Here is a 24,511-nt window from a genome sequence, read left to right on the forward strand (position 1 = left end):
CCCTCTCTTTCTTTCTTTCTTTCTTTCTTTCTTTCTTTCTTTCTCTCTCTCTATCTCTCTCGCTCTCTCTCTTTCTTTCTCTCTTTCTTTCCTCCATCCTACTGTGCTTGCACTTTCCGCGATTCTCCACAGTGTCCATGAGACAAATTGCACTCGGCTGGATTTTGGAGAAAAGTCAGATATTCTCTGTTTATAGCAGAGCATGCATTATTCTTTCTAAAAAGTTCTGGGGCAATTGTTAATGCAGACAGCCTTACAGTAAACCTCCTGAATGGTTCACTTTCATAAATTATTTTGTCCATTATATCATGATGATCTTTTTGTTTCACTAACGAGCACGTGATCCGTCTCTACATGCTCATTTATAATGCGCTTAATGAGTCAGGCTTTTACTTCACTTTATCCTCCCTTTACCTTACTTGAGGTCGTACGTCCAGGCTAGTTGTAGCAGACAGTATCCTGCTCAATGTGGAGCACTGAGGTCTTTACTTTCTAAACAGATGCTCAATGATTTCTTTCACTGTCTCAGCAGTATTTATTCTGATATTTGCTTTCTCTCCTCTCTATATCTGAAATTATGAGCCTTCTCAAATATCATCATTAAAGTGTTTCGATACGGTGATTTCCTGTCGGGGCAGGATACACTCCAGATTTTTCTTTCAGCATCCCATGAGACCAGCCCTGCTGATTTGGTGGATTTCAACTGATGCTTTGCTCTTAATTGACATTTCTCTGAAAGTGAGGGATGTTGGATGGTGCTACTGGGATGGATGGAGGGCGGTGGGTGAGAAAGTGTGTCCTCAGCAGAAATGTGACTCCCTCTCCACATGCATCACGCATGGCCTAAATGTCTCCTCATCTGTTATGTCTAACTATGTATTTATTTATTAATGTATCTTTTTATATATGTACCTATTCAGCAAGAATATCAAAGCAGATACAATAAGAGGCGTCGTCCTGGCGGGTCATCCCAGATTACTTAAATCCATACAAGGAGGATCACATAACTTTGCGTAGGTCGTGTGGTTAGAAACATTTAAAAATTTTGATTTTCAGTCACTTTTTGAACACTGTGAGGTAGTAGATTTTTCTGAAACCAGCGCTGACTGACACTGTATTCTTAGACAGACAGACACACACACATATTACATCTCAGAAAATTAAGGTGCAAGTCATGCTGATAGAAGAATTAAGGTGCAAAAAACCTCTGGTGCTGGTACAGTAAGACAAAAAGCATCAAAAACTACAAATGCAGTTTAAAATTAAAATAATAATAATTAAGAAACACATCTTTCTTGCAGGACGAATGAAAATGAAACAATATATTTATATACAGTGTAAGTGTGTTAACCCTCATCAGTACATGTGGCAAAACCTATTAATCCGTACACAGTAGTATTCAATCTGTTTCACATTTTTGTACCTGTTCGTATCCTTTCAATATACATTTTCCTAAAACCTGTGTCGTCTATAGAGACAAATATGAAAGAAACTGTGAAATTACTGTTGCTGATTACTGATGTGTATTGCTTGCAATATTAGTGTAAGAACTCCTGAATTGAAATGAGACACAATGCAACTGAAGCAGCCGTCACAAGAGCAACATAACACAAACATACATAAATAAAAGATGCACAGTGCGGCTGGGGTCTGGCTGGGGTCCGCATGTACCCCAAATGTTTTTTTTATATATACACCACAAACCTGGCTGGAATCAAATAAAATTTGGTGTTTGTGATGGCAACTTCAAGGTAGTGTCTTCCTTCTAGCCTCGGTGCCTCGCCATGTCCTGATGATGTCATGTTGTGTGGGTGTGTGTTATTTTTTGGGGGGGGTTTGTATTTATTGTCTTCTTTGTTTTTAATTCTTGTGAAGCACTTTGTGTTGTTCTGCATGAAAAGTGCTATACAAATAAATCAAGTTTGAAGTTTGAACTATGTGGGTGACAACTACATAAAGGGACTAAAAAATCCAACTTACAAATAAAAAAATATGACAAATTACATACCTCTGGAGTTCGCATAGACCCCAGGTGTACTGATGAGGGTTAAGCAAGAGTCAGTGGGCTTAAGAAGTTCAAGAGCACGCAGAATAGGACCAGCTCTTTGGACTTTTTGGTGTTTCTGTGGAATCTATTAACGTAACAAATATAGAATTTTACCAGCCTTACTCTTTGAGCACTGGAAATATGATGCTTTTAGTGCACTGGTATTCACGTGGCCCACATGCTTTTGCAGCCATGTTCGATTTTATAACATGGTGTGTCTGTGGTTTCCATACTGAGTCAGATGAGGTATGAGTGGTTTGTTGCATCGCACCCAGCAGACTTTTCCTGTATAATTACTGGCTGCGTAAATAAACCGATACAGTGAGTGTGCCGGCAGTAACTCATTGTTCTCTGAACTTGCTGTACGTAAGTGACAGTGTCATATTCAGGTAAATGCAGAGTTGCATTTATACACTGTTTCTACGGGAACATAGCGTCTGCTCTTTGTAAAAGCCAAGCTGTCGATCCGGCTATCTGCTCTGTGACTTGTCTCCTGTCATAAAGCGCAAGTCAATGAAAAACCACCTGAGATGCTGCCCCAACTAATCTGCTCCTCATGGAAATACACACAGCGTTTTGAGTTAATTGAGGGGAAAAAAGACAGACGGTTTAGTCAGCACATTGCTCAGCTGATGAACGGCCAGAGCGCATTGTTTGCAGGGAGTCATCTGAGTGGGTTTTTCAAACTAACTCTTCCGTGGCTGAAGCACAAACTCTCCTCAGTGCACGCATCAGTAGGCTGAGAAATATACAGCGGTAATTGGGGAGGGGGGGGGTGTTTATTCAAGCTCACTGTCCGGCAGCTTTCTAACTGCGTAAGATCAGCTTTGTCTTTCCGTTTGTGGGGTGTCACCATCGGGAAACTGCGGCCGAGCAGACAGACGAAACAAAAACGGTCTGAGAAGTTGCTCACTGACTTCTGTCACATGTGATGACAGAACACTGTTTTTGTACGCAGTGAAAGATCTAAAACAGAAGTCGGGCTTTGCAGACTGACCGTATTCATCACTACTGAGAGATTCTGATCAGATATTTAACATGCATCAAATTCTATTTTTACATATTTGATATGTTGACTGGTTAGTCCTGTGCAGTTATTAACCTTTACTAATTACACTGAAACACTGTTTCCTCAAGACTTTGTATCTGTTGTATCCTCAAATCTCACTGAGTTCAAATAAAGATTCATCACCATCATGTTTCAACCTTTCATTTGATTTTAAAGAGGATGTTAAGCAACGTGATAAAACATGGATACTGTTATAGTTGATATACTTTACATTTCAGACATTTATCCATTATTGTTAATCTTTTATTCATTACCTTTAGCTAATTATTTTGACTTCTCTGCTGGTTTGACACATCTTTCCATGCACTCTTAGGTTCAACACATAGTTTATTGTTATTGTATACTGCAGTCAGTCTGTTGTAGTTGCTAGCTGTTTCCATAAACCTCATCTTTCCATAAACCACCTACTAACTGCCACAATTACCCTGTGCAGCCTACACTTACCTTACGTCTCTGGAAATCTGTTTTTCAACTAGTAACTGGTCTGAAACAGTCTTTTAAATTTGTTGGTTCTTATACATTGATTAGCGCAGAGTTTGTAGGACTAAACTGACACAATCTTGGCCTCTTATCTTTTATCTTGTTCTCATTCTTACTCTATTTCAGCCAATCAGGTGGTGACCGTGTCACTCTGAGGGGAGCTGGATCTTTCTTATCGTTTTCCCTCCTACTGAATGTATTCTGATTCTCGTATTCTGTCATTTGCAAGTTTCTCTTCTTAAGTTATTTTTCTCCTTTTCCCTGAAAATTCGTCTTGGGGATCAGTCACTGTACATGAAGTCCAGTACTTCCATGTCTCTCGTTACAGCAGCTGTCCACCTCTGCTTTGTGGTCTTGACTTGCACCCGTTTTTAAAGGCGGCCTTTTAATGTGAACGCTTAAACTGCATTTCATGTCACACACATTAGCCTGGTTAAAAGCTTGTTGATCGAGTTACTAATCGAAGAGAAAGGGCACCATTGTGTGAAGCCATGAGAACGACTCTAGCGTGCAGCAAGTGTTCTCTAACTTTGGGCACTGACATCCAGACCAGCTGGACCAGCAGCTGCCACCTGGCTAATCTTGCCTGGATTCACGTGGTGGCACAGAGGCCAGGCAGTTGTTGTGTGTTTGTGTGCAGCACTGTTTATCTCACTCAGCTCTTATTTTATTTTTTACCTTGCATGTTCTCATGCAATGTCAATGCAACGCTTAAGGGACGACCTGGCTCCATCTGGCTCTGGCAGCTGATGATTCATGATAATGTCATCGTGACTGAGGCAATATCAGTGTTGTTAATACCTATTTTAATCAATATGACTCATAACAAAGACATATTTTCACTGTAAAGTTAATAAAGAAGCATTTGAGAATAAACAAATCCCAATTTTTGTCAGGAAAGCAAAGCTTTCTGACTGCAGTTTCATTAACAATAGGAAATAAAATGAGCTAACACTTTACGATCTGAACATTTAATGACTTTCATAGTTTTTTTGAAAATTGATTTTGTCACTTGGGCATTTGTTGTGCTGCAGTAACTAACTGGTTAACCTCCAGCTGTGGCTCCAGTGGTAGAATTGGGTGTCATAATCACAGGTTTGGTTGTTTGATCCATACTATCTCCAAAATTGTGAGTGTGCAAGATACAAAATTGCTCTTGGTAGTGGTTGAGCATCGTGTGTGTGTGTGAATGAGAAACACTGTAGACCACCATAGAAGCAGAGACCATTTACCATATAATCTTAAACTCATTAAGACCATTTTTTTTCTCTTTTCCGCAGTCAGTGTCACTTTTGACCTACAGCGCCATCAACTTTTGTGATTCGTAATGCCTTAAAGCAATAAAAACAAACTATGAAATAAAGAACAAATGACAAAGAAAACACTAAATAATACAGAACACAGAAACCTCTGTACTGCAGCTCCTTTATAATGTTGCTGTTCCACTGAAATGACATCGTGACACAATAACTTTTTCCACTTCTTAAGTGGGACAGTGTTAGTGTCAATAAATGACTTTCTCAGCACCACATCATACCAAACATAATTTCTTTCTGAACAGCACACAATATATCTCTTTGTAACATGTCCCCAAAGAGGCTTGACATTGGGGAATGTACCTTTAATTTCCATCTGAAATAGAGAGTCACATATATATCTAACACTGAATGATGACGATTGTCTCATAGCGACTTTCCAAGTCTCCAGTGAGATGGAAAAAGTGAAGTGTTTATACTGACATGAGAGCAACTTGAACATGAGACACAATTATCAGAATTTATGTTGTGTTTTATTTCGGAGTAGTTCTCAAGCTGAAGTGGCCATTACGTATATGGGACAGTAATTCCTGTCTGAACTGGGCTGTAGGTCCACATTTGTCCTTCAAAAGGAATGGTTTAACACTAGTGATTGTACTGAACACATTTCTTTTAACTGGTAATTTTAACATGCATCTACAAGACTAAGACTGACCATGTTATACTCAACTTTTTGACTCTCCTACCTTGTATGTAACACCCTACCTGAAGTGAATAACCAGTGAAAATAGTTATATAAATGAAATATGTAATTTATTAACTGGTCTTCATCCAACATTACTGAAACATAAGTGAATAGTGCGCTTTTTAAGGTCTGTTTTAACTGTGTCTATGTGGAAATGACTCAAAATAAACTATGTTCATGGAAATGAATGAAGAAACATTTCATCCACCACAGCACTGCGATTCTTTAATGTGTTTTTATCACAAAATAAACTATATCTTGATACACAGACAACACTTGTAAGATCAATGGTAGTGTCTACAGATACGGACCCGTACCCGTAGCCTGTGGCCTACGGATACGGCACTTTCCATTTGCCAGACAGATACGGACCCGTACGCGAGTCTCGTGAGTCAAGAAGCTGCTAACCACTGCAAACTGTTGAAAGGTAAGCAAAGGTTAAGGTTAGTGTTAGTGTTAGGGTCAGGTTTAGGGTCCGTACCTGTAGTACCGATGCTACAGGTCCGTACCGCTAGCGTCTACCGGGAGTCACGTGACCAGATCTCGCGTATCTGATTGGCAAATGGCAAGTGCCGTAGCCGTAGTCCACAGGCTACGGGTACGAGTCCGTACCTCTAGCAACAACCAAGATCAATTCATCCCTGGCTTTAGAATGAGAGTCCTTAGTGATGTACGAAAAAAGAGAATTCGTGATTAAAAATACTCTCTCTGATTTCATTTTTTTTTAAATAACAACTGCTCTCAATAAGTAGCGATTGCTAAAATGTGCCACAAAAACAAAGTAAACTTGCATCCATTATTCAGATTCCTGTGCCACTGACCCAAGATGTCGAGACATGCTGTGTTTCTATTATGTCATGGATCAGCAAATCTACTCCTGCTTATTTGCAGTTTAGTTTTTCTCTGTTGGTTAATCAAGCAGTGAGTAATCAAAGCATATTTTAATGGGTTTTATTTAGTCCATGCATTTAGTCTCTGAAGGGATTAATACAAACCCAGAAATGTTCTTATATCTAATGTGTGTATTTTGAAATGTGTTTCAGTTTTCTGCTGGTGTTCAGCTGCTTGGTGCTGTCCGTGTTCTCCACCATCCTCGAGTATCAAAAGGCCGCCAACCAAGCCCTCTTCATCCTGGTGAGATGCCTCCCTGTTCTCTCTGTTGCTATCTCAGTTACACAGGCGCATGCATATATGACACATTCAGCACACATATCTGTACGGGCCGTCTCACTTACTGCAGTGTTGCGTTGCGTTCATGTCGTTTTGTTTGCCGGCGGAGGCACAGACAGCAATGTAAGCAGGTGGGAGGATTCAGGTGTTGTTGACTGTGCAGGAAATCGCAGACATGAAGCACTAATCCTAATAGCTATCCCTCTAATCTCCCCTCTTCCTCTGTGCTTCAGCTGCTTTAGTGAAAGGTAATGGACACTTGCTTTCTCCTTCTTCACCCGACTCGTCCTCTCTCAGCTCCCCTCTCTTCCCACCTTGCTCGCCTTTACGTGTTATTTAATGGCAGCACTCTTGACTTTCACATTCCCTCAGTTCGCTCTTTCGATCAATCACCCTGCCATTAGCGAGCAATCAGCCATTAGTGGAGTTTACTTACACGAACATTTGCTCTAATGACAGATTGGTTCAAAGCACCTCAAACTGTGTGTACAGCCCAGAAACGGACAACGACGTGGAGAGTTTTATCATTTGAAATCGAGGAACAAGAAGCAAACTAGTTCAGTGGTCAAGTGAACTAACGTCATGGCAACCCAACAAGCAGGGAGTGTTCCACGACATGTATAAACATTACCTACAAGTTCTAACTGTATTTTTTTTTTAAATTTATTCTAATGTTTAGAAAATGTTTTAAAGATATTTGTCATGTCAAATAATGTTCCTGTGGGACCATTCAGAGGATGTATGCAGTGATGTGATATATTACCAAAGGTAGAACGTTTACTTTGAACATTCTGAGAAAATTTTGGGGATGTTGCTGCTGAGTGCGTTAAACAATTGTATAAAATGTTCTCACCGTGTTACCTTATAGGGAAAGAAGGATGTTCTTAGTGCAATATTCGGAAAATGTTTTAAGAACAATGCTTTTAGAAAGAACTTTCTGGGAACTATGATAAGACTTACTGCTAAGAATTTTACTAGAACTTTGTGGAACTTTCTCAGAATGTTTTTAGAACAAAATAACTCCAGCTTGGAAAGGTTTATTTATCAGAGCACTGGGAATGTAAATGATATGAAGAGCATCTACGTCAATAGAACAGAATAGAATAGAATAGAATAGAAAAGAATAGAATAGAATAGAATACATACATAAATTGGAATTCTTGTACGTGACTCTGAGTCAAAAAGAAATTTAGCAACAATTTAAAAAAAAAAAAAATCACACTAAAGCACATTATCAGTGCAAATATTAGCTTAAATAGATAAAACAATAAACACAACAATCAATAAAATACTTGTTTTCAAAGGTACTTATTAATTGCTGTTTCCCACTGATTGAGATCATAATGAGTTGTACTCTGAGCCTTGGTCTTGTGTTCATATTCTGTTGTAGAAAATTGAAAATTTACTTTCCAACGAAATGTTCATCACGTCCAGTATGACAGAAATATTTTCAAAAAATGAGTAAAAATCTTCCAAAAAAAATCCTAAAAATATCTAAAGTGATTACATATATATCAGTAAAACTTTGAATATTTTGTTTAAGAACATTCACAAAAAAATCAACCAAAATCCAGCGAATTTCGCTGGATTTTGGTTGATTTTTATGTGAATGTTCTTAAAGAAACATTTTTGACATTTCTTTTTTCCACCAAAAAATGTTCAAAGATTTCCCAAAAATGTTGAAAATGTGGACATCAGAAGTTTCACTGTGAAAATATATTTTTCCACATTTTCAAACTTTAAAACGGGTCAATTTTGACCCACAGGACAACATGAGGGTTAAATAAAATACATTAATTAGACTTTTTGTTCCCTGAGACACTCTTTGGAGAAACTGCTAAGCATTCGTTACTCTGGTTGAAATAACTGTTGGCCAGACATTGTGCTGAACTCATATCTCTCTCTCTTCCTGGTTCTGTTTGATTCGCAGGAGTTCGTCATGATTGTGGTGTTTGGGATGGAGTACTTCATCAGGATCTGGGCAGCTGGCTGTTGCTGCAGATACCGTGGATGGCAGGGACGGCTCAGGTTTGCCAGGAAGCCCTTCTGTGTCTTAGGTTAGTGTAAGTGTGTGTGTGTGTGTGAACTGAACAGAAAGCCACACCAAAGTGCAGTGTGCTCTTGTGACTAAGTGTGAGATCTCATCACCTCATTATGTGTGAACCTCTGCTTCATAGACTTCATAGTGTTTGTGGCATCGCTGGCAGTGATCGCTGCAGGAACACAGGGCAACATCTTCGCCACGTCAGCCCTGCGCAGCATGCGCTTCCTGCAGATCCTGCGTATGGTTCGTATGGACCGACGAGGAGGCACCTGGAAACTTCTGGGTTCAGTGGTTTATGCTCACAGCAAGGTGGGAATGAGAGACTGTTAAATAAAGCTCACGTTCTGCTGTGAAAACACATGCTGACTGGTTTACATTTGAGCAATTTATTTAAGTTGTGCTTTGAAAATGACATGGTACGCATATGCAGCATTATGGATCATTGTTGGCATGAGGAAGACGGAGGGCTGCCATTAAAAGGCTCACACTGATGGTCATGATGGTTACTAATGGGATAAGTAACTTAATAACTTTCAGTACGAAGCAATATGGGTTGAGTCTAATGGATGCCCAGCTGGAAGTTGATTGTATTCACTGCCCCTCAGACATCAAACTCACTTTTAGCTGTTTATTTTGGCAATTAATTGTGAGTTTTTGTGCTGACTTAAACGCATGACACCCACCGGTCGGCTGCAGAACACATATAGACAGCTGTGATGATGATGATGAATTGATGCATCAGCTGTCTAAGCAGAACTGTGGAGCCAAGTCGAAGGGGAAGCCAAATGTGATTGTGCTGAGAGTTCAGCCAATAATGATGATAGTGATACGGTAATGACAGCAGGGATTATGATGGTAAAGATGCTGTTGCTGCGGGTGACAGCTGTGATTGATACCTCCTCTCTGTCTCACAGGAGCTGATTACAGCCTGGTACATAGGTTTCCTGGTCCTCATCTTTGCCTCCTTCCTTGTCTACCTGGCAGAGAAAGATGTCAACACCGACTTCAACACCTATGCAGACTCCCTCTGGTGGGGAACTGTGAGTACTGCAGAAAGCAGCTCCATGCAGCCTCTGTAGCTGTGGAACAACATCTTATCACCACTCAGCATATTACTAACCCTCGTGTCGTCCTGTGGGGCGGAATTGACCCGTTTTAAAGTTTAAAAAATGTGGAAAAAATATACTCTCACAGTGAAACTTCTGATGTCCACATTTTCAACATTTTTGGGAAATCTTTGAACATTTGTTGGTGGGAACAAAAGAAATGTTAAAAATGTTTCTTAAGAACATTCACATAAAAATCGACCAAAATCCAGCGAAATTCGCAGGATTTTGGTCGATTTTTATGTGAATGTTCTTAAAGAAAATATTAGAAGTTTTACAGATATATATGTAATCACTTTATATATTTTTAGGATTTTTTTGGAAGACTTTTACTCAATTTTTGAAAATGTTTACAAGATTTTTCTTACCAAATTTGGGAGATTTTTTTAAATAAAACTTTTAAGGGAAACTTTTATGGGATTATTAAAATTTTCTTCCTGAAGGTTTTGCAAATATTCAGAAATTTGAGGAATTTTTTGCTCAATTTTTTTGGATTTTTTCAGACAAGGAAACAATATTTTTTGGGGCCCGTAAATGAGGACAACAGGAGGGTTAACAAAAACTGTTAACTAATTTAACAAACAGGTATTATCATGCTGGAATACTCTTCTGCAGACTGGGAGGCATCTTGTCAGTCGTATTTATGTTTTGATGTTCCTTTGCAAAGATTAAGCAAACAAAGGTTTTTTTCTTGGATATCAAAGTTCTTGACAGGGTCTAAGTTGTCATAGAAACTCTGATTTCCATTGATAACCCTTGTGTTCAATCTGAAGCACCTATCTGTCTTTTTTTCAAAGTTAGATTGTGAAAGAAGTGTACTGCCTATAGCTTCATTTCAGAAAGACTGATTAGTGGTATTGTGGTCCATTCTTTACCACCTGATTACTGCTATAACTGTGTTTCCATTGATTTGATGACAAGAATGATATCACGAATAATCCGGATATTTTCAGATGTTTTACTGATCAACCATCGAACCTGCAGCAGCTTTCAAAAGAGCCAAGAGAAATAATCCCTGACTCACAGTTTTCTGTGTTTGAAGCAGTGTGTCTGCTCTACACAGTTTGCTTTTTGTTTGACCTTCATTATGTGTGTGTGAGAGATCTCTGTTGCTTCTCTATGCAGATAACTTTGACCACTATTGGCTATGGTGACAAAACCCCTCATACGTGGCAAGGGCGGCTGCTAGCAGCCAGTTTCGCTCTTCTGGGAGTTTCCTTCTTTGCCCTGCCTGCTGTAAGTCTCCTATATTTATGCACATCCCATTTGGTGACTCTTCCAGCATAGCCCAAAAGTCATTCATAGCGATCCTGACTTTGATATGATCTTTAGGGAATTTTGGGATCAGGCTTTGCCTTGAAGGTTCAAGAGCAACACCGGCAGAAGCACTTTGAGAAGAGGAGGATGCCTGCTGCAAACCTGATACAGGTAAAATGAGAGTGATGTAGGCTGTTTAGATGTGCTATTAAATACATCCACGCTCAACTCACTTTGTTCTGTTTGTGTTCTTCCTCAGGCTGCATGGCGCCTCTACTCTACAGATGCCCAACATTCCTATCTAACAGCTACATGGTACTTCTATGACAGCATGTTGCCTTCGTTCAGGTAGGTGCTCACCTCCGGCTTCGTGTTCAGCTCTGAGTGGAGTCAACCATCAGAAATCTGTGGCCGCCTTTTCTCGTTCGTTTGGAGTGTTGTAATAAATGCAGACAGAGATTTGAGAGTTGCGTCACAAAATCTCTCCAAAGGCAAATACTGAATTGTGAAAACTAGTTGGTAATAGTTTGGTTTGCCTCTGCTCGTACATTCATATCATTGACAAAATAATATTATCTTTGAACAACCCCTTTATTGGTTAAAGTAGGGGTTGGAGTAATTTACTTTTCATTCAATTTTTAAATCATTGTTATACATTTTTGCCACCGCTACTATGTTACATTTTCCTTAATTTTCTACGCAGTGGTTTCTTACATTTTGCATTTATGCATTAATTTCACTAATTTTATTTGCTTAAAAGGAGGGGAACATGAGAATCATCAATAGAAACATGTATGTTGTACAGTAACATCACATCAAACTTTTGCTTCATAAATTTGAGTTTTCACATATCATGTCCATGTTATTTCTCTCACGTATCCCTCTTCTTTTGAGTGTTTGGACCATTGGTTTGGCCTTTTTGTGGGTTTTTCATCATTTGTTGTTTTTTTTGCTCATTTGCCATGTGTTTTTTGTTCATTTATGCACGTGGGTGTCAGAGAACTGACGCTACTGTTCAGTCACCTCCAGCGACAGCGTAACACCAAGAAGGTTCTCCACAACTCCTACCACACGGTGCTGTCTGGGCTGCGGCCCTACAGCTCCCCCTACCTGTCGGGGGACAGGTACGCACCCCGCCACCTCTACAGTCTCACAGTACATCCAGGCAGGTGGCCAAAAGTCTACCCTCAGCCACACTGACACCCAACACAATCAAAGCAGCAACCGCAGGGACTCACACAGCAACACATTCAACAGGTGTACACAGACACACACCAAAAACCTGCTTCCAGAGCTTTCTGCATGGATGTGTCGTTTCTCTAACAGTACTTATGTGATCTGAGACCACTGTGTTGCAGGCCCTCCTGTTTCTCTGCATCTTTGTCTGCTTAGCTCATGCTCTTGCCATCTCCACCACCTCCTGCTGTTCACTCACCGGTTTCCTCTTCCTGTCTTCCTCTTCCTCTCTTTATTTCCATTGTATCTTTTCCACGCCATTCATCCTCCATCTGTTCTCAGGAAGGCAGAGGTTCCATGCAGGTTTGTTCTTCACGTCATGAGCTGTGCTTGTTGATTAGTTAGAACGGATGTGCTCTGCTAGATTCATTAGCATAAAACTTAAACCGGGGGTTGATTGTGCAATTGGTAAATATCGGAGTTATGCAGCATGCACTAGATGAGGAATTTGAATAATTTAAGTTTCACTGGCAGAATTGTCTTGTTTTTGAGGAGCTGCTGTCACACCATGATGTTAAATGGGCTTTCTTGATGAATATACTCAGGTGAAACATTACCTACTACCTCGGCATGACCCTCCCCCACCGACTGATCAAACCCACCTCCACACTTCTCCATAATAGAAAGTGTGCCTCCATAATCCAAAATTGCCTCTCTTGAGTATATTTTCCAGCCTTCTTCGAGGTAATAAGAGCAACACAGGAAAGGGCTGTTTGGACTATTGAGATGCCACACTTCACCCCTCCAGCTCTCTCCCTGTTTTTTTCCTTTGCTGTCCTCATGGGTTCACCACGTACCCAGGTTGTGTCCCAGAACTTCTTGTCCTCCTTCACCCCCCACTTCTTCCACTCCTCTCTTCCCCTCACCTTCTTTCCCTCTGCCTTGTGTGTCTCCCCAGTCAACTCCTTTCTAAAAAGCGGGGTCTCTTCCGGATTCATGCTGGCCGCAAGCAGAGGTATCCACGGCAACAAAAGCCTGTGCACGGGGCACGCTAAAATGTCACCGATCAATAACACCACCCCCACTCCTCTATCGATACATCCTGCTAACCTTGCCTGAAACACTCAAATATTTGTGGCCCGGTTCAGTAGTTTGCTGAATGTTTTATTTCACGTTAAAGCATCCAATAATTGTTAAATTAAATTGGCACTCAGTAGAAGATGCAAAGATACTTATCTCATATTCCACAAAGGACTGTAGCTACCAATTACAAACTTCAAACAAGCACTGCATTCTGGTCCACAAATACATGTATGAATCCTTTACTGTGAAGACATGTGCTCTGTTTTATGAGAAAGTTTCTCCAGGTTCATCTTTATTGTGACTGCTGGAGAAACTTGGGCTGATTTTGGTTGCTCTGGCTTGACAGTCATGATAAACCATGACAGAAGTCCCATGTGGATTTTCTTTCATCAAAAGTCTCTGAGGAAATGATCGAATGAAGTATTCCTTCCCAAAAAAAAAAGCAACAACTTTTTACGAAAAGTCGGAGAAATTTCACGTTTTCAGTTCAGCTGTGTGGCTCATTCTTTAAATGATTGATCATGCTTTCTTATTTCACAAACCTTTGTACCAAATCAGTATGTTTATGCTGCATTTTTGCAAGGTTTTTACGTGATTAAATACTGATGTTTGCATGCAGTATTCTTTGAACAGTTTGGAAATATTCAGTGAAGTTTACGGTCCTGAATGCATCCAAACCATTTTCTTCCTTCCCCAACGGCATGCGAAGGTCTTTCACTCTGCCTCCTCCATTTCCTCCAGTCTGCCTGATGCATTTCAGATTGCTCGTATGAAATGCTGTTTCCACTAACATTCCTTAACTATTTAAATTTTAATTTAAATGGCCGGCCACTGTGCAACACACGCAAGACAAGGAGTATATCATCGTAAAAAATGTCGGAGTGAACGACTTGGCTGGAATTGCTCTGTGGTGCATGACGTTTGCGTTTGCGTTGCCTTATGGATCCGTGACAGTATGTAACATGTGAGTGGCTGCAGAGTGGGACCGGTCCACTAGAGCATGCTATAACTGCAGCGTTAGCAGTCAGTCTTTTGTTGAGAGTGGCTGCCAAATAGCTTTTCCCCCTGTGAATAGATGACCTGAGTTTGGGTATGGTGAGTGGTATAGAGTACTTAATAAGAGACCTTTTTGGACGGCTGCACTTTGAAGCCAATATTTTGATGCTTATACACTCTGTTGAAGGGATTAAGGAAGCTTTTCTGATGGTAGGTGGAGCCTTTTCTACCTTCCCTGCAATACTGGAAGTGTTGAATCAGGTTTCACTCTGATATTGCTGATTCAGGTGCTCCGACAGGCACATTAAATAAGCAAATCCTCAGGGCACAATTTTTAGCAATATTGAGTTGTGCATTTGGTCAGCTCGTCTGTCCTTCACTGAGACAAAATGTAAATGTTTGTTTGTGTCCCTGTTTTGTCTGTATGTTTATGTGGGGATTGTTTTAAAAGTCAAAGGCCATATTCTTTGTGTTATTTCACATCTACTAACTAACTCCTTTCTAACAAGCTCAGGCTGCCCTGCTGCTGCTTTTCCAAGCTCCCAAGATAACACGGTGTAGTTTCCATTACGGCTGAAGGCATGGACATTGCGATCAATGAGAAAAACTCAGTGCCTGTGATTGTCCAAAAAGAATTCTTTGCCTACTTGTACTGAACTCTTCCGCCTCCACTGTCAGCAGTAAAATGGGCTTCCGGGATCGGATCAGGATGAACAATTCCCGTTCATCCCAAACCATTCGGAACAAGGCGTCACCGCTGCCCCCCGGCTCTGGTGTCCGTCGCTCTCCCAGCCAGGAGAACGTTCCTGAAGCCACCAGTCCAGGAAAGGTCCAAAAGAGCTGGAGCTTTAATGACCGCACACGCTTCCGCACCTCCCTTCGCCTCAAGCCACGTCCACCTGTTGACAGTGAGCAGCACACACAACTTTAGCGGGCGCTCACTGTTGATAATGACGTTTTTAACCTTCTTTCTGCTTGTCCTCAGTGGAAGGAGTTGGGGAGGACAGTGTAGAAGACAAACCATATTGTGATGTTGCCATGGAGGAAGTGATCCCAGCAGTGAAGACACTCATACGAGCTGTCAGGTGAGTCGTCATCAGCAGTATACTAGTGACACCTGCAGAGGTAAAGAATGTGTGCACGTTTGGAGGTCTTTCTTTAGTCTTGTCGTGGTCCCTCACAGTAAAAGAAAGGATTTACAAAAGGTTACAGGTTACAAAATTTAAATAATACAACATTTTTGGGGTAAAGGAGACTGTTGACTGACACAAACCAAGAAACCGAGTTTTTCCCGTTGATTCTTCATTCATCCCCTATTCTAGCAGTCTAGTAATTAGTGACTTAATTGAACTGAAAACATCTAAAATGATCCTGAGGTAATATTCTCAACAAGGACTTGACCGATTATTAACTTGGCTAATTATTACATGTGATATTTAACATTCTAGTTCAATTAGCAGCATAGTTCCGATTTTTTTAAAAACAATTTCCACTAAAATAAATTCATTTAAAGGGGAACTTCGTTTTTTTTCAACCTGGGGTCTGTTTTCATATGTCATTTCATACATGTGAGTGATGGAGAAATGAATTTTCGACGTAGCTCCAGTATTTAGCCAGGCAGGCAGCTTCGCAGCTCAGCTAGCAGCTCGGCTAGCGAAAAGTATGGGGCAACTTGCCCCCCCGCGTCAAAGTCCGCCCTAACGTGCTTTTTTCCCCACACTGACCGGCTCGGATAGTCTCAACGAGTGTCCCACAACATACGAGAGATGAGAAGTGAACGAAAACCTCCACATTACTTGGCGATCACTATTTGTTTTGGTCTGTATCCAAATCTCAGGACGCTAGAAAGCACTCGTTGAGAATTTGACATAAAACCTTACATTCGAAATGCTTCTTATCAGTCTCCTTAATTACTAGTTATCAAAATCTTTATTAGCCTTGAAAACAACACAGAAAAATGAAAAAAAATATTAAAGTTCCTCACTAAACACTGAGGCCAATGTAATCCCTCCATTCCTCTCTGAAAAGACCCTCATGAAAACATCTGGTTCTGGTAGTTACAGTTATTCCTTTGGACCTATCATACTGTAGCCAGGTCAGAGGGATGGCTTAATCTTAAAATCTTAAAAACCTGCTCTCCCAATTTTACGGCAAAACTGTCTTTCTTGTCACACATCACCACACAACTGGACCTTCTGTTCATCGATACAATGAAGTGACTTTGGTCAGATGAACAACGTACATACGCATATTCAGACCAGCGGTGCTTCTCATAGTGGGCAGCCAACATTAACAAGCAAACATGCTACTCCTCCATTTAGGTGCTGGCGTGCGCAGATTCAGCTGACAGAGTGGAAATGTCCACTTAATTCAATTCAATTCAATTCAATTTTATTTATATAGCGTCAATTACAGTCAACTCGTCTCAAGACGCTTTACAGAACCCAAATGCCTTTAGGAGAGGTAACTGAGCCCTGCTGCAGACAGGGTTAGTTCCCCTCGTGTGACCTTGTCGCTCAGTGCGCCCAGCTCATTCAGACCGGTCATGTGTGAGGTGGCGTGATAGGGTGGCCTATTAGAGAGTGTACGTACACACACACACGCACACACACATGTTTGTACTTCTATCTTAGTGAGGACATCCATAGGCTTAATGCATTTCCTAGAGCCTTACCCTAACCTTAACCATCACAACTGATTGCCTAAACTTAATCCTTACCCTAACCCTAACCAAACCTCAATTCATACCTGTTCTCTAAAAACAAGTCTTCACCCTCAAACATGGCTGTTTCAAAGTGAGGACCGGCCAAAATGTCCTCACTTTGATAGTTAAATGCAGAAAATGGTTCTCACAATGTAGCAAGTACAAGAACACACACACACACACACACACACACACACACACACACACACACACACACACACACACACACACACACACACACACACACACACACACACACACACACACACATACTGTGTTTTTCTATCATTGTGGGGACTTACCATTGACTCCCATTCATATCTAACCCCTAACCCTAACCTTAACCCAGACCAAAACAATGCCTAACCCTAAGGAAACGTTTTTGCACTTTTACTTTTTTCAGTAACAACATGGCCAAGAAAACACTGTTTAAACTTGTGGGGACCGAAATGAGGTCCACACACACACACACACACACACACACACACACACACACACACACACACACACACACACACACACACACAGGTACAAACAGAATCCAGATGGAGGATCACAGTACAGGGCGACTACACAGAGACAAACGATATTGTACAGTTTCGACAAGGACAACTCTAAGAGCGTCGCTGGTACTGATGTTGATTCCTGGCACTGTATCATCTCTTCCTGTTACTGAAGTATTACAAGCTTTCATGTAATGTTTAACCCTCCTGCTCTCCTCATTTCAGTTTCCTTGTCTGAAAAAAATCCAACAATTCTGCAAAAAAATTCCCAAACTTTCTGAACATTTGCAAAACCTTCAGGATGAAAATTTCAATAATTCCTTGAAAGTTTCCCTTCAAAATTTTATTTTAAAAAAATCAAAAGAAAATTCTTGTAAATATTTTCAAAAAATGAGTAAAAATCTAAATCTAAAAATATCTAAAGTGATTGCATATATATCAGTAAAACTTCTAAAATTTTCTTTAAGAACATTCACAAAAAAATCAACCAATTAGTTGATTTTTATCAACTAATCAACTAATTGGTTGATTTTTTTTGTGAATGTTAATAAACATTTTTCTTTTTTCTACCAAAAAATGTTTAAAAATTTCCCAAAATGTTAAAAATGTGAACATCAGAAATTTCACTGGGAAAACATTTTTTTCTTTCCACATTTTCAAACTTTAAAATAAGTAAATTTGACCCGCAGGACGACACGAGGGTTAAGTATTACTCCACTGGCAGCTGTACTTAGACAATATGCGCCTTATTTACATGTGTAGCCTCACATGTACTCAATGCAGTCATAATCCACAGGGAGTTGAAATGCTCTGCTGCCAAAACCATACCAGAGTTATAACAATTAGTAATTAATCTTAATGTAAAATGCAAAAAAAAAAAAAACACAACCTCCTGTGTTTAACTGTGCAGATGTCCCCAACAGCCCTATGGAGACACATGTGGACATCTGTGCGCTATTCCCATACTGCACAAACATACGCAGAATCAGTTTTTCACTGATGGTGGCAGAAAAACTACAATTGCTAGCAAACATCTGGTGCTGGGGCCAGCCTGGTCTCCAGAGGGGGGGTTTCATGAAAGCCAATTATAATGACTCTGTTTCTGGTCCCTGATGCCAGCACTGTGCCCTCACAGCATTTCTTATGCTAGCTCTGCATGTGGTTCCATACGCGCTCTGTGATGCGCCTGAAGGAAGTATGTGCATAAGAAATTGTGTCTGTCTGTGCAACATTAGGGACTCTGAAATTCAGTCTGTCAATAAAATATTTCAGAAAGATCTGATCTCTCAGAAGAAGCCACTTGATTTTGGAGCTGAATTGCCCTCACTTAAGTAATTCAGTGAGACTTAAACCTGCAGTGTGACCTCTGGTAGTGAGTGTTGGTCATTGCTGTCGATCACTTTATTTTTTTGGACTGCAATCCTTCGCTTTTTTATCCAGATTCATCAGAAACTCTTAATGGACACTTCGTAGGTATTTCCACCGTAGGCTCCACCAACCCCTAGTTGTTGTAGCCCACTGTCTCTCTGTTGAGACAGTTGCTTCCCTCTTTAGCTCCAATCAGCGCTGGCTGATGTAGAATACATCGCTTCTTGTGTGTTACGATGCCGCTCTTCTTGAAATAATTCTCATCTCTTAGTTTGTACATCTTCGATTCCTCTCCTTGACTCCTCTTCTCATCCCTCCCACCTGAGATGCAATGAGAGGAGGCAAAAAAAGAGACACAAGGAGAGAGGAAACGAGGCAAGAGACATTTAACAAAATGAAATATCTTTGCTTTAAAGCTATACTTTTAAAGCGATGTCAATTAAATATGATGTGTGGCACACCTACACCATCTGTCCATTGCCTTGTTCCAGTCCACTGCAGACGGGCATAAAAAAGTTCATAATAACTTATATGTTTACTTTTTATTCTATTCAATGCACAGATGATATACTATTTTTAGCACACATACACACACTCAAACCTCATGAATACATAAGAAACACTTACATTTTAGAGTCATGCTTTGGTGTGTATATCCCAGCTCTGTCTTACCTCTTTTATTCGTCATTGCTGCTGATAAAAATGGAATTAAAACATCCTTCAAGATGGCGCGTTGAGATTAAACTTGGGGTCACAGGCAGGAGACATGAGAAGATCCACAGATTTAAAACTGGCATACTGTAACACAGTATGGTTCCTCTAAAGAAGGAAAAACTCTCTGGTTTGTTTATACTTCTGTAAACGAATCACAGTTGCTGTGGGCGGGGCTAAACAAATGACGCAACTTTGGTGTTGACTCAAAATAGTGACGGGCGGAAGTGTTTTGGTGGAACATTTGCATGCAGAGAGATGAAAAAGGGTTTAAAAATGGACAATTCACAGTGAAAAATAAAACATGGCCACTTTCCTGCATGTTCAAAATTGTCCGCAAAACTTGAAATTTTCAGAGGTTGCAAAAAAAAATGCTAACACACTGATACATTGAAATGATCGGCCAATGGCATACTTACACCCGCAGTCTATGTTTGGTCAGTCAGACTAACCTGAACACAGGGTTTGAATATAATTTGTAAATCTGTTTCTCATTTATTATGGGGCTCACATGTCTGAACGCGGTGCTGAGTTAACACTCACACTGGAGGCTTCTTCCTGGTAGATGTACAGCAGATGCTTACCATTCCAGGGATGATATATTATTGTTTGATGGTGTAATCCACTGATAGGACATTATATGATCTCTCCTCAGGTTTCTACTTGACTCAGCAGATAGCTCTGACCTCAGCTGCTCTGTGCTGCATACAATAGGAGAGAGGGACTTCCTGTAGATAGTGCAGGTGTGTAAACAGCAGGTGCTTCACACACGTTGGTGTACAGCGTCTTTGCGAGGCTCATGATTGATGTCGGTGAAGCGCGGAATTTTGCAGCAGGCCTTAGTGCTGAGACTTCACTTTAGATGCATGTGGTTTATCAGTGCCCGGCGAGCTGAATAAATGCGTATGGCGTTCTGTTTATGTGTGGAGGGATTGGTACGGGAAAGCAAGAGGAGGAGGGCGAGAGAACAGGGTCTGATATCTTTGTGTGCTCTCTCTACCATAACTCTCCTAGTGCACAAATCCAATACTGCACAAAACACAAAATTTCTGCACCTTTGCAGTCTCGAATGAAGCGGCCACTTTGTTAAATATATAGTTTGGACATGCTCGCTATTTATAACCGTTTGATCTTGAGTCATCAGGTTTTGTCGCATTTCAGCTGTAATATTTTTAAACTCGTTTACACTCTATATTTATCTGTGAGCGTAAGTGCAAACGCGCTCTGTAGCTTGTGGGTTACGTTTTGTTCACTTGGCTGGTCGGTAGAGAATCAGACCGGCCCCTGCAGTGTTTCAGCCCACCTAGGATTCGTGTCAGCAGAACAGTCATTTTTAATTCCCAGATAAAACCCTTGCCATTGGAGACTATCAGGAATCCACCTTTGCTGAATTTTCAAAAATACTCGCACTGGCTTTGCAAGCATTTCGGGGCTCAGCTGACATTTCCCGTCACACCAAACGTCGATGTGTTGCTACCTCCTAGCACTGGGAAGGGATAATATCTTTCACTCAGCCATGCCAGCTGTACTGTACCACTGCCAGTGACTGTTGCACTGTGAGTCGAAGTTTTCTGGGAGGAGAGGGGGCCCCACTTAGACCTGACTGTGTGCTATAAAAGCCATTTCAATGACCAGTAAGGAGAGTCAGCATTCTGAAGAAACCCTCAGAGGATCCAAATCTAAAGCCCCTCCTCCCCTCCCCGTTTCAATCTTTTCTTTTACCCACACCTGAGACCCACCCTGGCAAAAAAATCTGCATCTACCTGCAAAATAAGAAAAGACCGCCTGCAAAAAATGCCCCAAACGCAGAAGTCATCAAGAAACAGAGTGCTGCGTGAGGGGGGAGGAGTTCGCTGACGGCTGCTACAGGACCAGCTGTAGACCACCACTCCTCCTCCTCCTCCTCCTCCTCTCGCTGCTCTTCTCCTTCGCTTGCACCTTCTTCCTCTTCTTTGTTGGAGCGCCGGGAACAACATAACACTGTGACGCATGTGGCTGCTGTAAATGCAAGCGCTGCAGACAGCCTCAACAAAGGTTACGGTGGTTATTTGACAAAATGACCCCTCTCGCAAGTTCAGATTTCACTGCTCATGCATGTGTGTGTTGGTGTGTACGTCTGAGTCTGTAGGTCTCGTGTATGCGTCTGTGGCTGTATATTTTCGTGTGTGCGTTGTTGTGTACACAGATGTGTGCTTGGGTCACACTTTCCTCCAAACAGCTGAGCGTTTCTGATCTACGGCTTATTATAGTGGACTTAGTCATCTGGGTGTGAGAGATAAAATAAAATAAAGAAAAAATACCCCTTATGTTACTTCCTTCCTTCCTCTTCTACGTTGCATTCCTCTCTCATTCTCTCACACCTCCGTCTCTCCCGGCATGATTTGTAGGACAATCTACAACCAATCTATCACAGCATGAGATGACGGCTTGATTGTGTATGTATTCGGTCTTGCTTCCACGTGGTGTTTCCGGTCTTTTTGTGCAGCCAGCATCTCTGAGAGTAAGTGATGAGGAGGGAATTGAATGACCCACGGTCATCGACCCAAGCCAGGCACGCACACATCCTTAAACTTTCCTCCACTCCCTCCCCATTATCTCCTGCTCACCCTCAACTCCCTCCAGCATGATGTCCAGACCAGCAGAGGATGTTGTCAGTGATGTGTTCTCCGGGTACAGTAGTGCTGGGTCAACATTCCTCAGTGTGACTCCCCCACACTGGGATGTGGGTGGTGATGATGTATGCACTGGGAGCTCGAGCAGCTGTGGTCCAGCGACAAAAGAGCAGAAACAAGGGGGATAGAGGCGTGTGTGTTAGCCGCTTTTATCTGTGAAAATGTGCTAATTGCTGAAACAGCAAATGCTGATAATAAATGTCTCCGGGAGACACGATTTAGTGGGTTTGTGACTGCTTTCTTTATGGGGCTGTTTGTGAATGATAAGGTCACGCTGAATTTAATTAATCTTGCTATTCTCAGGGTGGGCCGTATCATTTGACAGCCTCCTGCCCCAGCGCTTTTATAACGGATTACTGTACATTCATATGTGAAGTTCTTTGAAGGTGCCTAGAGGGGCTGAAAACAGCGATGTGTTTCTGTGCAGGATCTTGAAGTTCCTTGTGGCCAAGAGGAAGTTTAAGGAGACGCTGCGTCCGTATGATGTGAAAGATGTCATAGAGCAGTATTCAGCTGGACACCTGGACATGCTGGGCCGCATCAAGAGCCTGCAGATGAGGTAAGTTCCCTGCAGATATTGTGAACACCTGAAATCTGCATGGTAAAGAGGACAACAGAATAAAACTAGAGAAGCACTCGGAGAGCGCAGACCTCCGCCATGCCATCTGTTTGTCTGTCTGTTTGTTTGTCTGTTAACAGCATAACTCAAAAAGTCATGGACGGATCTTCACCAAATTTTTACAGGATGTCCGGAAGAGCAAAAGTAACAATCGATTAGATTTTGGAGGTGATCCGGATCACCGTCTGGATCCAGGATTTTTTTGAAGGTCTCTGTACAATTGGCAGCCATCTCTGAATTGTCCTTTGACCGTCAAAAAAAATCCTGGATCCAGACGGTGATCCTGGTGGAGGTAATAAATATGAGATTTGTACTCCGCCAAGGAGCAACAGAGTTGTGTGACGATCGGGGTACATTTGTCAGTCTGTTAGCAACATTAGTCAAAAACAGACTAACGGATTTGGATGAAATTTTCAGGGAAGGTCAGAAATGACGCAAAGACAAACTGGTTAGACTTTGGCAGTGATGTATGATATAGTCTGGATCCACAGATTTGTTAAAGATTTCTGTATCATTGCATCACTTCTGCATTGGTTTGATTTCTCAGATCCAGACGCTATGTCCGTTTTTATACAATGTGATGGCCAGGCTTTGTAACAGCTGGTACAGACTCTGCTGCTGACCAGGAAATAGTCTGGTCTCGGACAGCCAATCTTCAGAAGTGTTGGTAGAACAGATTCTGTTGCCGTTTATGTAAACTAACCTAACTGGCTGCTGGCTGCAGCCTCATATTAAAGAAAAGCATATGAGATAAGTAGCAGTTATCTCATCTTTCACTAACAAATTAAATAAAGATGTTTCACAGAAATTTAGGCTCCTCCTAAATCAACAGAGCTTACCGAAAAAATATTTTCATCTGTTCTTTTTGTTTAAAGGGTGGACCAGATAATTGGGCGAGGAACTGTTCAGCCAGATAAGAAGGCGCGACCCGAAAAGGGAGAGAAGACACCGCCAGAACTGGACCCACTGGATGAGCTAAGCATGATGGGACGTGTAGTTAAAGTGGAGAAACAGGTAACAGACAAATAGTTTGTCGTATCAAGTATTTGTGGAACTGTGTTTTCTGGCCTCTGTAAAAACAAGTTGCTGCTAAAACAAAAAAATGAAGCAAGTGTAATAGACTACAAAAGTTCCACTTACTCTGTGAGTTTTCTTTCATCAGTCTTTCTGTTCTCTAGTTTTGTTGATCTACATTTGTTTAAGATTGGACTGAAACTTTTATCCATCTGTGATCATATTCTGACTGCTTCTTTATCACAGTAAAACCAACAGTAAAGTAAAAATGGCACAGTTTATAATCTGTGACTCTTTGTAGTCTCTGATCATTTATGATTAGTATTATAGCAGTAGTGATTGCATAAATGCAGCAACTCTCTTATTTTGGAGATGCTCGTAAAAACCCTGCTGCTGTTTGAAGCTGCTGAAGCTCAGAGGAACGACTCCAGCAAACAGCTGGAGGCAACAAACTAAACTACAGCTTCTGTTAATGTTTTGTCCAAAAAAAA

General features: G+C 41.1%; 1 protein-coding gene across 2 annotated transcripts in view; it reads left to right on the forward strand.

Moving 5' to 3' along the window:
- LOC110961883 (potassium voltage-gated channel subfamily KQT member 4) overlaps window positions 1-24,511 on the forward strand; it is a 54,468-nt gene that overhangs the window by 26,122 nt on the left and 3,835 nt on the right. The window contains exons 2-13 of one of the 2 annotated variants that reach the window (XM_051955813.1): window positions 6,641-6,731; window positions 8,698-8,824; window positions 8,945-9,120; window positions 9,726-9,851; window positions 11,043-11,153; window positions 11,250-11,345; window positions 11,434-11,522; window positions 13,309-13,365; window positions 15,108-15,337; window positions 15,415-15,514; window positions 22,815-22,946; window positions 23,882-24,020. In XM_051955813.1, the coding sequence (XP_051811773.1) occupies window positions 6,641-6,731; window positions 8,698-8,824; window positions 8,945-9,120; window positions 9,726-9,851; window positions 11,043-11,153; window positions 11,250-11,345; window positions 11,434-11,522; window positions 13,309-13,365; window positions 15,108-15,337; window positions 15,415-15,514; window positions 22,815-22,946; window positions 23,882-24,020 (1,474 nt within the window). The remainder of the gene's footprint in view (window positions 1-6,640; window positions 6,732-8,697; window positions 8,825-8,944; window positions 9,121-9,725; window positions 9,852-11,042; window positions 11,154-11,249; window positions 11,346-11,433; window positions 11,523-13,308; window positions 13,366-15,107; window positions 15,338-15,414; window positions 15,515-22,814; window positions 22,947-23,881; window positions 24,021-24,511) is intronic. The other variant, XM_051955814.1, reaches the window with a different exon arrangement.

The sequence above is a fragment of the Acanthochromis polyacanthus genome, chromosome 11 (genome assembly GCF_021347895.1).
Source record: "Acanthochromis polyacanthus isolate Apoly-LR-REF ecotype Palm Island chromosome 11, KAUST_Apoly_ChrSc, whole genome shotgun sequence".
In the NCBI taxonomy this organism is placed as follows: Eukaryota; Metazoa; Chordata; class Actinopteri; family Pomacentridae; genus Acanthochromis; species Acanthochromis polyacanthus.